This window comes from Pongo pygmaeus, chromosome 17, assembly GCF_028885625.2.
Source record: "Pongo pygmaeus isolate AG05252 chromosome 17, NHGRI_mPonPyg2-v2.0_pri, whole genome shotgun sequence".
NCBI classification, from domain to species: Eukaryota; Metazoa; Chordata; class Mammalia; order Primates; family Hominidae; genus Pongo; species Pongo pygmaeus.
Window position 1 is genome coordinate 62,715,489 of NC_072390.2, and position 15,086 is coordinate 62,730,574.

The 15,086-nt window shown below is 37.1% G+C and overlaps 1 protein-coding gene across 4 annotated transcripts in view; it reads right to left on the minus strand.

Moving 5' to 3' along the window:
• SMAD2 (SMAD family member 2) overlaps positions 1-15,086 on the minus strand; it is an 88,462-nt gene that overhangs the window by 42,109 nt on the left and 31,267 nt on the right. For all 4 annotated transcript variants that reach the window (XM_054460447.2, XM_054460445.2, XM_063653636.1 and 1 more), the window contains exon 2: positions 12,009-12,297. In XM_054460447.2, the coding sequence (XP_054316422.1) occupies positions 12,009-12,244 (236 nt within the window). In that variant the 5' untranslated portion in view covers positions 12,245-12,297. The remainder of the gene's footprint in view (positions 1-12,008; positions 12,298-15,086) is intronic.

Here is a 15,086-nt window from a genome sequence, read left to right on the forward strand (position 1 = left end):
CAGGTATGTAAAACATTTACAGAACATGTTTAATTATAAAAACAAGATTTCACTGTAAGAGACATTTTCTCAGGAAAGAAAATTTCTTCGGACAAGTAAATTGAGAAAGCCCCTTCCAAATTAAAATAAGCAGCTTAGGTTTCCAAATATTAATAACTAAATAAAAAACAGGGGGAGACAACAGAACTTCCATAATCACACTCCTATAAGAATAAAATTGACACTTCTACTCATCTTTGATATAGTATAGCCTTTCTTAGAAGGAGGACCAGGTGATGATTGAAAAAAACTTTCTCAATATTTTCCACCTCCACCTCCAAATGCTGTATTAAAAACTCTACTCTGAGATACTGTTTGATATTTCTGCTGCCCCTGAAAAAACAAAGTATCTCCCACGCACAAAATTGTCTCTACTATTGAAAAGATTTAAATATCAATTCTAAAAATGGTTGAAGTATTTCAAGCCCTTCCAAATACAAACTTTTTACTTTAAAAAAAAACAAAAGCTAACACTGAAAGGGTTCAGGTACATTTACTTTAATAACATAGCTTATCGATTTTCTAGATTTAGTCATATATATCCCCCCCCGACAGTCTCACTCTGTCACCCAGGCTGGAGTGCAGTGGCACAATCTTGGCTCACTGCAACCTCTGCCTCCTGGGTTCAAGCAATTCTCATGCCTCAGCCTCTTAAATAGCTGGAATTATGCCACTTGGCCCAGCTAATTTTTGTATGTTTAGTAGACACAGGATTTCACTATGTTGGCCAGGCTGGTCTTGAACTCATGACCTCAAGTGATCCACCTGCCTCAGCCTCCCAAAGTGCTGGGATTACAGGCATGAGCCACCGTGTCTGGCCAGTATACACTGTTTTTAACAATTAAAAAAAAAATAGTAACGTAAATGACAAAATAAATAAATATAAAATATAAGTACATGTTATTCTAATCTTAAAATAAGTGCATAAAATCTGGAATACATGGTTGGTCTCTGTATCTGTGGGCTCCACATCCATGGATAGAAAATACTAGAGGAAAAACTAGATAAAATAACAATACAACAATGAAGAATACAGGCTGGGCATGGTGACTCACGCTTGTAATCCCAGCACTTTGGGAGGCTGAGGCAGGCAGATCGCTTGAGCCCAGGAGTTCAAGATCAGACTAGGCAACATGATGAAACCCTGTCTCTACCAAAAATACAAAAATTAGCCTAGCATGGTGGCACGCACTTGTAATCCCAGGTATTCAAGAGGCTGAGGTGGGAGGATCACCGAAGCCCAGGAAGCAGAGGTTGCAGTAAGCCAAGACTGCACTACTGCACTCCAGCCTGGATGACAGAGCCAGACGCTGTCTCCCCACTGCCTCCAAAACAAAGTATATGGGGGGGATGTACATAGGTTATATGCAAATACTATGCCATTTTATATAAGGGACTTGAGCGTCTCCAGATTTTGGAGATATGGGGTATCCCAAGGATACCAAGGGATGACTTTACATCAAACATAAAACAATGATTGCAATACAGAATATGATTCCATGAAATTCAACTTTTTAAGTTATACAGTTTTATAATGCTTGACTTTGATTCTAAAAGTTTTTATAATCTGACAATTTTTGACAATTAGCATCCCACAAAACAAAAATCAACTCAAATTTGTATAGCACTCTGAATGTGATAAACTGCTTTTATGCATAGCGGTTATGTTTAGATAACATGTTAAAATGTTTAGGCAAATGTTTAAGCACATAGATTAATGTTTTATACCTGTGGATGCAAATTATAAGGCATCATATAAAAATTACAGGAAAACCCTTTTGAATTACTTAACTTCATTATAAATTTGTGTTCAGTATCTCTCAATGTCCCTATCATCCTAAACATAAATATAAAACCTTCTTTCATTGCCCCTAATCCCCATTGTCCTAGCAAATTTCAGAGAAACTATATCTACATACATATACATATATATATATATATATAACCATAAAGATAAGCAAAGTTCTAAAAGACAAAAGGCTGGGGTGAAGGAGTTAGTGAGAAGTCTCCTTATATATTTCAGTTCTAATTTAAGTATTATTAGTGATCACAGTTTCATAAGAGCACCAAGACCATTTCATAGCGCTTCCCATAATAACCCAAAGTCAGAGTTAAAAGTTGGATTTTGAGAGTAAAGACTAACCTACCGCTTCAAGGAAAACGATGATGATAATAGAAGAAAACTGTAGTTGTAACATTTCTTTGAAAATAAAGCATCACTGGCTAATTTAACCAGTATCATTATATGCAAAAACAAAAACAAAAACAAAACAAAAAAAAAAATGCTTTTGTTAAAATGGCATGTATTTCACGCAGACACAGGTAACATCCCTCTTTTCTCCCCACATGTTCTTCCTGTCCGCAGCAACCACTAAATTTGGAATTCTCAATTTTCAAAAAGAGGATACAGACAGCTCATGAAACAAACTAGACTTAGTGAGCTCCCTCCCACCATCACTCTAGTCATTGCTCTCCAACAAGCTCTTCCCAAGCTGCTTTTATCCTGTCTGCACAAAATCCCAAAAAGATTTCAACACTTTCTAGTCACATCCAGATATTTGTATTAATAATAAATGTCTTCAGAAATTAAAAATCCAGCCACAGCAAAGCCAAAATCTTACTATCTCATTAATTCTTTTCACGCTACCTCTTCCAGTACTCTCCAGCTATTATTTTTAAGGCCCCTCCCGGTTCTGAAATAGCAGGAAGAGGGAGTCTGAGAGAAAAGGGGCACGATCTTACGTGGCTGGCTGGACTGTAATCTGATGTGACAGTAATGTGTGATGGAGTCCTGTGGAGGTTGGAAGTCTAAATGCGGACTCTCACCTACAGTTAGTTCCTGATGCAGGAACTTCTCAGGCTTGTCTGCTTGGATCACTGTGACCCTCCAACCAAGTATGGCCTCTTGATCCTTTCAAGGTAAGCCAACTTCAACTATTATGTCTTACTAAAGTCTACTTTGTCCATGGGGGTAATTCTTCCATCTTTGACCCATCAAACTCTGACAAAGTGCTGGCCACTCCCATTGTGCCCTTTCTTCATTCTACCGATACAGGGGCAGCTCCAGCCTTTATCTCACTTTTTAGGCTTTTTCAGATAGAAGTCAAGTACCAGTCTATTTCTCTCTCAAACCTCAGCAGACACATGTCAAACTGAGAAGTTCTCGTCAAGTCCTTCAAATTGGATTAACAAAAGGGAGAAATACCTTAACATATACTACCCTCGCCAAAAATCTTTTCACTATGGGGTCCTTCTCCTGAACTCACGATCTTTATACAGCCTACAGGTGAGTAACAGGTTTTAACTGTAGCAATGCTTGACTCGGTATCTTTTCTGCAAGTTCTGCATGAACACTGTAGCACCTCAATTTTGAATGTAGGTTATTGGCAATCTACTGTTCTCAGATTTGGGGTAAATACCAGATTTGGTAAATACCAGAACATTTCCTATTATAACATTCTGCTACAGTTCCACTTCCAGGTAAAATATAAGCAGGTCACAGCAGTCCAATGTTCTTACTGGAGGGAAAAAAAAAAAAAAAAAAAAAAACCTTGCTCAAAAGACAATGGAGAGCTATCAAACTAATGAGATCCAGATGAACTAAAACTGCAGCAAAGCAGCTTTCTAGGTGAACTGACAAATGCCTATCACTTCCTCCCCTGGGGTCATGTGCAGAGTCTAGGTGCAGGCTAAAGGCTTGGTCTGAGAAAAGAAGCTCTGAGGAATAAAACAGTAGAACTTTTGACAGTTACATGAATATTCCCCCTCAAGACGCTTATCAGATCTTAAAGCTGAGGCTAAAGAGCTCATACTTTCAAAGTCATCTCATACTTCGAAAAAGTAGAAGTGAATCTCCCAGGGTTTCAGGGGTTAGGTGACAGTCTAACAAGCTTTCAATCAAAATCCCTGGAGCGCTTTGTTTGCAGAAAAGGTATAATCCAGTGGCAGACTAAACCAAATTAAAATGGCAGTCTAGCCCCACCCAGCTCAATCACTAATTAGATTAAGGTGAGCATCCTCTCTATCTACCTGGTAAAGGTAGGAAAGGTCAAATACTCTGGGGAGAGCATTATTTGCAAGATCTTTATGAGTGAATTTTATATAATGTACAAAACATATGGCATACAATAAAAGTTGTATGACATGAAAATGCAGGAAAATTTGACAAAGAAAAGAATGGACAATAACAGAAGCAGACCAACAGATAGATGATCCAGACATTAGAACTGCCACACAGAAGACTTTAAAGTAACTATTATAAATATATTAAGGAAATAGACAAAATGGAGAATTTCAACAGATTTGTGATCTATAATATCAAAGGAACATATTATAACTGAAGCATATATTTGAAATTAAGAACTTACGTAGGCTTAACAGACTGAATACAGCACAAAAACAGGACCAGTAAACCCAAAAGTAGATCATTAGAAAATATCTAAATTGAAAAAGAGAAAAAGAAAAAAAAAAAAGGAAATGAAAACAGACTGTAAGAGACGTTTTGATTTTAGCCCAAGTACAAGAGAAGATTTAAGCAAGATATCCGAAACTGCTGTTTTACTATTATCTCACCTCTCTCCATAGTCCATGTGTGGGTATTGTCTATCTCAAGCACTTTGGATAGTGATACATTTACTTATATTGCCAGTGAGGACCACACAGGCCTGGAAGGACTCTACTACAAGACAGGAAGGGGAAGGAGTAAACAGTATGGTTTTTCCCCAGAATGTAGTCACATAAGAATGTCCTGGGTATGACATTTTGGGTTGGATGGTAAATACTTTAAAAAAAAAAAAAAGGCCTGGGTAGCCTAGAATGGTTCCAGGTAAGACTGGAAACAGCCGGACATGGTGGCTCACACCTGTAATCTCAGCACTTTGGGAGGCCGAGGTGGGCGGATCATGAAATCAGGAGATCGAGACCATCCTGGCTAACACGGTGAAACTCCGTCTCTACTAAAAATACAAAAAATTAGCCAGGCATGGTGGCAGGCACCTGTAGTCCCAGCTACTCAGGAGGCTGAGGCAGGAGAATGGCGTGAATCCGGGAGGCAGAGCTTGCAGTGAGCTGAATCACGCCACTGCACTCCAGGCTGGGTGACAGAGCGAGACTCCGTCTCAATTAAAAAAAAAAAAAAGATTGGAAACAGACCAAGGATGTTGGGAAAACAAAAGATTACTGTAACTTTTTAAATGCCTATTTTAGCTAGGTTGACTCTTTCCTGAAGCTAATATGTTAAACTAACAGGACAAGAAAAGCGGGTATATTGTTCATTGCATCAGGTGTTATATGATAAAATTACAGAAATTGATTAATTTGGGTATAATTCAGTAATTTTTATAAAGGGACAAAGGTCCTAGGGCAGGTAGGTATTTTCCCTGATAAGGCAGGTGATAAAAATGCCCCATGCAAGAATATACCATATACACAAGGGACTTTGAATACCAGGTCCCGAAGCAGGAGCCCCCTCAAAATACCTAACTGTAAATGTAGGCACCAGATAAGGTCCAGGGTTTAGCAAAGTGCCTTCCAAAGTGTGTTTCACATGATACTTGACCTCATCACAAGTGCTTTCACATTTATAAACAGTATATGACAAACTGGATGCTAAGGCTGACAAAAGATCCCTATTCCCCATAACCTCAAAGTTCTAATTCATATTTATAAAGTTTTATTGTTCTGACTTTATCAACAAATCTTATACATTTAATAAACTAAATTATACATCATGCAATGTTGCCTGGCAAAAACTTTTTCTAAGCAGAGACAACACATTTTAATGTCTACAATTTAATGTGAGTTCTCCTGAAAAACAAAAATAGAAAACGAAGACCTAGAATATCTGAATATTTCCAATAAATCATACTCCTAGCGATAATGTTTTATAGCTTATGAAGCTCATTTACATTATTTCAATGGACCCAAAAGTCATACTGTGAAAGTACTCAGATAGCACTACTGCCTTTCACAGCTGTGAACAGTAAAAAGTACAGTCATATTCCCCAGGATCTACACTCATCAACACTAAAGAAGCTGACACAAAAACAGGTTATCAAACTTGAAATTCAGAGTTCCCTCCACCATAGTGCTTCATACATATTACGATACAGACAGACACGCACACATGCCAATGTATGAATGAGAAGAAAGAATTATCCTATTATGAAAAAGCACTCGCTTAAGAATGGAAGAATACCACAGTTTGGGTCCAAAAAGACTTCTCTTTAGCTATTCCTGGTTACCTAGAGAAGCAAAAAGGTATGAACGTGAGGTTAGAAATAAAAGATGACAGTTTTTTTAATTACAACTGCTCTATTCCAAGATAGTCTGCATAAAGTTACTAATTACTCTGATGTTTAAAACTCTTTAAGAGGTGGCCGGGCATGGTGGCTCATGCCTGTAATCCCAGCACTTTGGGAGGCCAAGGCGGGCGGATCACCTGAGGTCAGGAGTTCGAAACCAGCCTGACCAACGTGGAGAAACCCTGTCTCTACTAAAAAATACAAAATTAGACAGGCATGGTGGCGCATGCCTATAATCCTAGCTACTTGGGAGGCTAAGGCAGGAGAATTGCTTGATCCTGGGAGGCGGAAGTTGCAGTGAGCCGAGATCCCGCCACTGCACTCCAGCCTGGGCAGTAAGAGCAAAACTCTGTCTCAAAAAAAAAAAAAAAAAGTTTCTAAGAGGCAAAACAAAATCCAAATGTTAATGGCAGCATTAAAAAGAAACATCCTGGAAGGATACATAAGGCACTAGTAATACAATGTTCACTACAGAGGAAAACTGGGTGACGAAAGGACAGGGGTGGGAGGGAGACTGATTTTTCCACCGTAGAATCATGGTTGATTTTTCAGTTATGTACATGCTACTTTATGTTTTTAAGTAACTTTTTTTTTTTTTTTTTTTTTAAAGGGACAGACTCTCACTATGTTGCCTGGTGTGGAGTGCAGTGGCTGTTCACAGATGTCATCACTGCACACTAGCCTGGAACTTCTGGGCTCAAATGACCCTCCTGCCTCAACCTCCCAAGCAGCTGGGACTACAGGTGCATGCTACCATGTCTGGCTAGAAATATACTTTTTGAAAGCAAAAATAGTCATAAACATACAAATATCAAAAGAGAATGCTAAAAAAATAGAATTGCCTTTTAACAGAAAAAACTGACTTCAAAGAAAAAAGACAAGAATAGTCTTGTCATAAATAGACAAGAATTAAATTGCCCAAAAGTCCTATTTAAACATTTAATTGTGCTGACTATAAAGGTGATATACTTTTATATATAAATATTAGAAAAAAAATACAAGACTTTTCTGGGTCACCCATACTCATTACTAAAAATTTGGTCAATTAATCTCTAAAAGTTTCATAATTAAGTGTTAACATTTTTAGAAGTATGCTTTATCAAGCTAAGAAAACTCTTATTTCTAATTTGTTAGTATGAATAGCAAATTTTATAGAAAGCCCTTTCTGGATCCATGATGATCATAAAGTGCTTCTTAAATATGATTATGTGGTATCTTATACTAATAGATTTCCTGTAGTTGAGTCATCCTTGAATGACAACAAACATTACCTAGACCTTTTTTTTTTGAGACGGAATTTTGCTCATCGCCCAAGCTGCAGTGCAGTGGCTCAATCTGGGCTCACCGCAACCTGTGCCTCCTGGGTTCAAGCAATTCTCCTGCCTCAGCCTCCCGAGTAGCTGGGATTACAGACACATGCCACCACACCCAGCTGTTTTTGTATTTTCAGTAGAGACGGGGTTTCACCATGTTGGTCAGGCTAGTCTCAAACTCCTGACCTCAGGTGATCTGCCTGCCTCGGCCTCCCGAAGTGCTGGGATTACAGGCGTTAGCCACCATGCCTAGTTATGTTTTTGTGGTTTTGTTTTTAATAAACCACTGAATTCTAGTTTCTGATATTTTATTTATGACTTTTGCATCTGTGTTTATAAAGAGTGGCATAAACTTTTCTTTCACTATTCTTAAATGTGGTATAAAATAAGCTTAAGTGTTCTTTATTAAAGAAACTAAAGGTTAGGACTGGGTTTTTTCTAATTCATATTAAAAACAATACAGATTCCAATGGACTGGTACAAAAAAAGAAAAAATGATACTGAAACAAACATCAGGAATCTTTGACAATATTCTGATTATTTCCTTGGGATGAAAGATCAAAAATGTGATTACATGGTCAGAGTACCACCTTAGGAAAGTCCTTTTAATTTATGCTTATGAAAATAAATTTTGCATTCCTATACATTTATGTATAATCAATATTATAAAATAGCCATTTTAGACCCCATGGTCCTTACTTTTAACTTTACAGAACTCCATCCCTTACTTTTAATTTTACAGAATGTTTAACACTTCAGAGTCCCTTACTTTTAACTTTACAGACCTCCATCCCCACTGCAATTTCAATTTTGCTTTATTGTGGATAATAATATATTGAAAGCTTTTTCCTTATGTCTGATTCTTTACCTAAGTATCAACTGCCATTCTGACTTCACGACCAAGTTGTCTCCCATCCCTCGGACTCAAAAATGTTTGAGATGAAAAAGCTTCCTGAAATTTTTTATTATTTAGCTCACTGCAGCTTTTATTGAGGTTAAGCTCTACCTATAAATTACTCTGTGTCACCACAGAAAATGGTGGGAAGGGAGCAACAGTGACGTATCTATAACTACAGCTTTTAAACTGCCAGAGGCAACAAGAGTAATGAGATGAGGGGAGTGGGAGGGACACAAAGCCAGGACTATGTTTCTGCCCTAACTTTAACCCCACTCTAATATTAAGGGGCTGAGAGTAGAGAGGAGGAACTGTTCAGTAAACATTTCAACAGAAAACATTTGCCATTTCTTAAAATTAAGCAATTTGTTTCCCGTTCTTCATCAGTTGAACTTAGTTGTATTTTTTGGCTTATAAAACTATAAAAGCACTTTACTAATATTTTACTTGAAATCCTGAGTAAACATGCTTACAAATCCATTGTGTATCACATTTTGAATAATTCTGTTTAAGCTAAGGTTTGGATTTATCCATAACAAACCTTTTACATCCCACTTCCCATCTTTTACACTCTACATATAAATGAGTTCCCTGAATTCCAACTAAATTTCTTACGTTTAAGAATATTTAGTTGTTAAGAAATGACTAATAATCTGACACAATTTAATTGTTCTACTACTAAAAACAAGCTTTATAAAATATATGGCACTAAGCTACAGTGTGTAAAAAGTTAAAATTTTTTTGATAGACCATGATCAATAATAACAAATCTCCATTTTTGCAACATCTAAAAAAAAACCACCAAATTAGGCAAATTTCTACTCTTCAAGGAAACTTTAATACTGAAAAACAAGATAATGGACAATTATCACTTCACCTTCATTAATCAGGTGAAAGGGCAGAAAAAAATGGTTTTAATGATGAAGCAGCTCCAGAATATGAGCTCTCAGAGATCTCTATCTCCAAAAGAGGCTGTAAAAAGAATGGGAAATAAGGAAAAGAGCTATGACTAAGGTGACCTCCTCCACAGGTTAAATACCAGCAATGGCCAATTTTAGTACTGCTGTACCTCTCTAAAAGATTAGACTCTCTCAGGCTCTGCTCTGTGGATAACCTCACTGCAATGGCAACTAGAGCCTTGTTGAAGTTGTGCAAAAACATGGCTCTATCTCTGCTGTATCACACAGCTCCCTTCAATCAAGTGATACCAGTCTCCCGGCCTCCATTCTTGACAGCCTGAAGGAGTTTTCTCGCTGCAACCCACGTTGCACTTGAAATTAATCTGACTTCTGAGCTTAGACCCTACGGCACTTAAACGGCCCCAACCTCACCAGTCACCCTCAGGTTAAGTGTGAACGCTGGCACAGCATGCAGTGACTCCTTACTACCTATACACACTATGGCCATTTGCCACCCCTTACTTTATACTCTAAGGATACCCAACTTGTTTGGAACGCTTCACCAATCCTCCCCAACCTCCCAATCTCCACACCACCGCACTACATGTGATGAAACAGGCTTCTCCTAATTCCTCCTTTACCCCGCTCAACTCGAAAGCACCAGTATTCCTCCAGAAGGAAACTTTCCACAAGCCTCCTCTGGATATAGCCCCAAGCATACTTCTTTTATAACATCTACCAAGCCTTACGAAACCATCTTTTTCTAAGTTTATCTCCCTTACTAGGAAGTAAGTAGTTTAAAAGCAAACAGTGTATCTTAACTCCAGTAAGGAAGAGCACACCAGGCACGAGTGGGCATATGATAAATGGTTACCTAACTGAAATCCCACGCACTACACAATGAAGAATGAAATATAGCTTGACTTCTCAGCCCATTCACCAGGAAGTCCTCAGTTCCACTTCTAAAACCCATGCCAAATCTGTTTACTTCATGTGCTAGCACAGCTGCCATGCCAGTCCAGCCTCTATCATCTTGCATTTAGATTCCTCACAGCCTCCTAATTTTACTGCTTCCATCTACCCTACTATACACATACCACTCTCCCACAGCCAGAAAAATCTTTGTAAAAATATGTAAGATCCTCTTTAAAATCCATCAGAATAAACTTACTTGCATCCTGTTATATTCAGACTAACATTCAAACTCTCACCACACCCTAGGATGCCCTCTATAAGCTTTAGGCAAGTCTTGTCCTCCATCTACACTGGGCTCCTTTTAAATATTCTAATACAAGAAGCTCACCTCAGTGTCTTCACTCTGGCTCTTCCCTCTGCCTAGAAGACTCTTCCCTCAGTTGGCTGCTGCTTCTCGAAGCTCCACGCAAGCATCACAATCCGACCCAAAGCAGCTTTTTAATTCTTCATTCTATCATATCACTGCATTTGGTTGTCTTCTTTGCACTCATTACCATATCAAATTATAATTAATTTGTTTACTTGTTTATTGTGTATTTCTATCCCTTAGGAAGGCAGGAGTTTTGTGTTTTGTTAATCACTGTATCCCCATATGTCTAGAAACAGTGCCTTCTACATAGCAAACACTCAATAAGCATTTGTAAAACAAATCAACAAACCAAAAAAGCAACCTTTAAGATATACATAAAACAAGTAAGGGAAAGAAATGGATGGTCTACCAGACAAGGCAAGAAACATTCTACTGTTAGTATTTGCAACTAGACAGGCTGCACTGGTGTTATTGGGATCTGTTATCTACAAGCATCAAAAGTGTACTTCTCAAAGTTCAAAGTCAAGTAGAATGGTTTCACATGCTATATGCTAGCCCACGGTATGACACTGCAAACAATCATTTTAGAGAATTCTTACATTTCTTAACACTCCCCCCAAAACCTGTAATGTACACAAGTAGTAAAACATACTTTAAAACACCTGTCACTTTATTAAAAAACAATACTTATGACAGTGGTACTTATCTGTAAATGATTAAATTTATCCTCAGAAAACTTCTGACTTTTAAAGTAACAGGTCCTCCTAACCTAAGAGGCAGGTCTTTAAGACAGGTTCTGACTAATGCCTACAACATTTAAGAAGCCACCTAACACACTACTTTCTTGGAAGCAATGCTGCAACACAAAGAAAAACCATATAAAATTCATTAAAAAGTGAGCAGCCTCTTTTCACCCCTGATGAAAGTTTTGACTAAGGGAGGAGAAAGCTGTAGGCTGCTACTATGTTAGTGATAGAAAAAGCTTCAATTCTTTATTCAAGTATCATTCAATCACAGAAATGAGGATAACATACAAATTTAGGCAATGAAGACAATAAATCTAAGTATCTTATTTAGCTTGATTAAACCTTCTCACTATTCAAGAAAATAATTTATAAAACAAGTCAGCTAGCAAAAACAATTTATACAAGGTTAAAAACAGTCATATTTCAATTATCACTTTTTACAGGCGACTTGAAAGGAACACAAATTCAGTAACTTTCCTTCAGATTCCTTGACATAATTTGATCAAACTTGGGATCTAACAAAACTTACCTTGGTATGGTAACACATTTAGTATTACAGTTTTGAGTGGTGATGGCTTTCTCAAGCTCATCTAATCGTCCTGTTTTCTTTAGCTTCTTCACCAGACTTTTCACTGCTTTCTCACACCACTTTTCTTCCTGCCCATTCTGCTCTCCTCCGCCTGCTCCTCCAGACCCACCAGCTGACTTCTTCCATCCCAGCAGTCTCTTCACAACTGGCGGCGTGAATGGCAAGATGGACGACATGTTCTTACCAAAGGCAGCAAGCCACGCTAGGAAAACAGCCTCTTGTATCGAACCTAGCAAAGATATTGAAAGGATGATGTAGAGACTACCTTGAACATCAAGTAATAATTTCAACTTATCATAGAAAGCAAACTGCAAAACAAGAGAAATTCAAATTATGACTTTCCCAACAGACTTCTCCGCCCATGAAAATGTTATCCTTATGAATTTAAATGAATGATGGAAACAAACCCTTCTAAAAACAAGAATGTTATAAGGACTCCTCTTGTGGGAAAATACAGTAATTCTGCAAGTAAAATCAGAATTTAACGATTTTTCACCACCAATACTATTTTAAACTCTTAATAGTGTCAATTAAAATATTTTCACAAAAGGTTTTCTTACTTTTTAGAACTTCAATCTACTCTCAAAAGACTATACAAAAATACATTGAAAATTTGTAAGCCCACTCTCCCCCAGGTTTTAAACTTTCATAACTATTAGGAGGCAAAATCTACAGTTACAAGAAGGGAAAATGCGTCAAGTGTGAAGTAATCAAGAATAAAGAAATAAACATGGCAAACAGAGTCCGTGGATAAAAGCTGTAGTCCGGTTTCACCTGTCCTTGAGAGAAATTTTTTAACACATATTGTTTTCATTTTCATCTAAATAACAATTTGCATAGTGAGTAAAGTCAGATAGTTTCTCTTCCCAATTTAAGGAATTGTACCTTGTCTTTTCTCTTCCATAGGAATCATTTTTATTAAGCTGTTTTGTCTATTCAGCGTCATTTTACAAATATAAACATGTATACATACAAATAACCACATTCCCACCACCTTATTCCTGTACAAAAGTAGCATAATATTCCTTGATTTTGTATATCTTGAAATTTTTATTTTTTTATTTTTTTTTGCTTAATTCCCTGTAGGTCATTCCTTATCAGTTCACACAGAATTTAGAAAGCACTGTCCCCTGAATTTTCTAGACTCCACTACTGATACTGATAAGTCCCACATAACTTTTATTCCTGATCCTTTAATTGGGGTTTAAAAATTGTTTTGCTCCAGAAGATCTTAATATCTTAGCTCTTACGCTTTTCTTTCCTTTGCCTTCAATTTTAGTGAGATATAGGAAAAAGGAAAATGAATGTGTTCAATTTGCCATATTTAATAAAGTTCCCAAAAGGCATCCTTTTTAAAAAGGAAAGAGGTCTGTAGTCTTTACATCACACACCCCAAATACTGAAATTGTAGTTTTCAAAGTGTATCTTTATGAAAACAATGATGCTTACATTTTCATTAGTTTGTTCCTTAATAATCATAATGATCATACAATAGTTTTTAAACGTAGAGGAGGAAGTACAAATTAAAATAATAATAAGGCATCATTTCATGCCCAATCTAGCTGGCAAAAACTGAATTAATTAAAATACCTACTGCTAGAGAAGATGTGAAGAAATTGTTATCATTCCACATTGCTGGTGAAAAGGTCAAATGTGACAGCTTTATTCTAAGTAATCTGGCAATGTGTCACGTGTTACAACTAGTAACAGGATTATACGTGTATAAACAAAAATCTAGGATATTAATACGGGTTGCAGATATACCAATATGCAGAAAAGGGGGTGAAAAGATGAAAAAGGCTGAATGATATGGCCATTGTGTATGTTTGTGCGTATGTGTGTACAAGAAACTGGATAAAACATTTTTAAAGGAAAAAAAACAGTTTTTAAACACACTTTGCACATATTTCTAACGTTAAAGAAGATCCTAACATAAGATGCAAATTTATTTTCCATCAAAGAACATGGCTAATTTTCATAGATCATATGCTAAGATTCATTTCCAATGTATACAAACTGCATTCCTGCTCTAACCTCTCCATAATTCCATTATTTTGGTTTGCACCACATGGAAGAATAATTTTTTTTTTTAATATTCCCTCTTCTCAGGATGGTCAATGACTAGGGAAGAAGACTGCCATGATTAAAATACACATGACAATTAAGAGAAATTGCAATGGGGATTACAGGTACACAAAGAAACACCACCTAACTTTGCCTTAGGTGTCAGGAAAGATTTTCCTGAGGAAATATTTGCACTTCCTTGGCAGCTTGCCATTTATTCATTCCTTTTTGCATTCAACAATTTTTTTTTTTTTTTGCCCATCTATTGTGCCTGTATTTACCTGTTTATTCTCAAATCCAGTCTGTGTTATTCACCTGCAAACTACACTGTTGAGCTGGGACGGGTAGGACAAAAGAAATCCTTTGTAGCAAGGTATTGGCAGTGGGGAATGGAGAAGGGGTAAACTTCTAAGGGCAGAGAGATCAACCAGCAGAGAATTGCAACACACAAAAGGAAAGAATAGATATTAGAGAGATAGAAGGAACAGAGTTGATTAAGAAAAAGTTACAAATTACAGGTTCTTGCTTGAAAAACCAGTTGAATGAAAATACAATTCGCCAAAATACGAAGTATTTGGGGAACATAAGTGTTTTGTTAGTCAAACTAAATTTTCTGTGACTATGAAATTCCAGAAGGAGGTGCCCGATAAGCAGGTAGAAACAAAGGTGTGGAGCTTAGCAGAGAGATCAAATGGTCACGTGGTAATGAAACGCAACGCTGGTATATGGGAGAGCTCAGAAAGCGCCAAGTTCAGTGAAAAAAAAATTCTAAGAAATACATATAAAGGAGTTATCAAGTGTTGAAAAAAAGTGGATGATTAGGGAGAAAGGTGTCATGAATACAAAGGACAATTTACAGCAACACAACATGGTAACACAACTTTTAAGTGCCAACATTAGGATCTGAGTCAAGCAGTATGATGCCAGAGAACAAGTACTTAATTGTGTCAATGT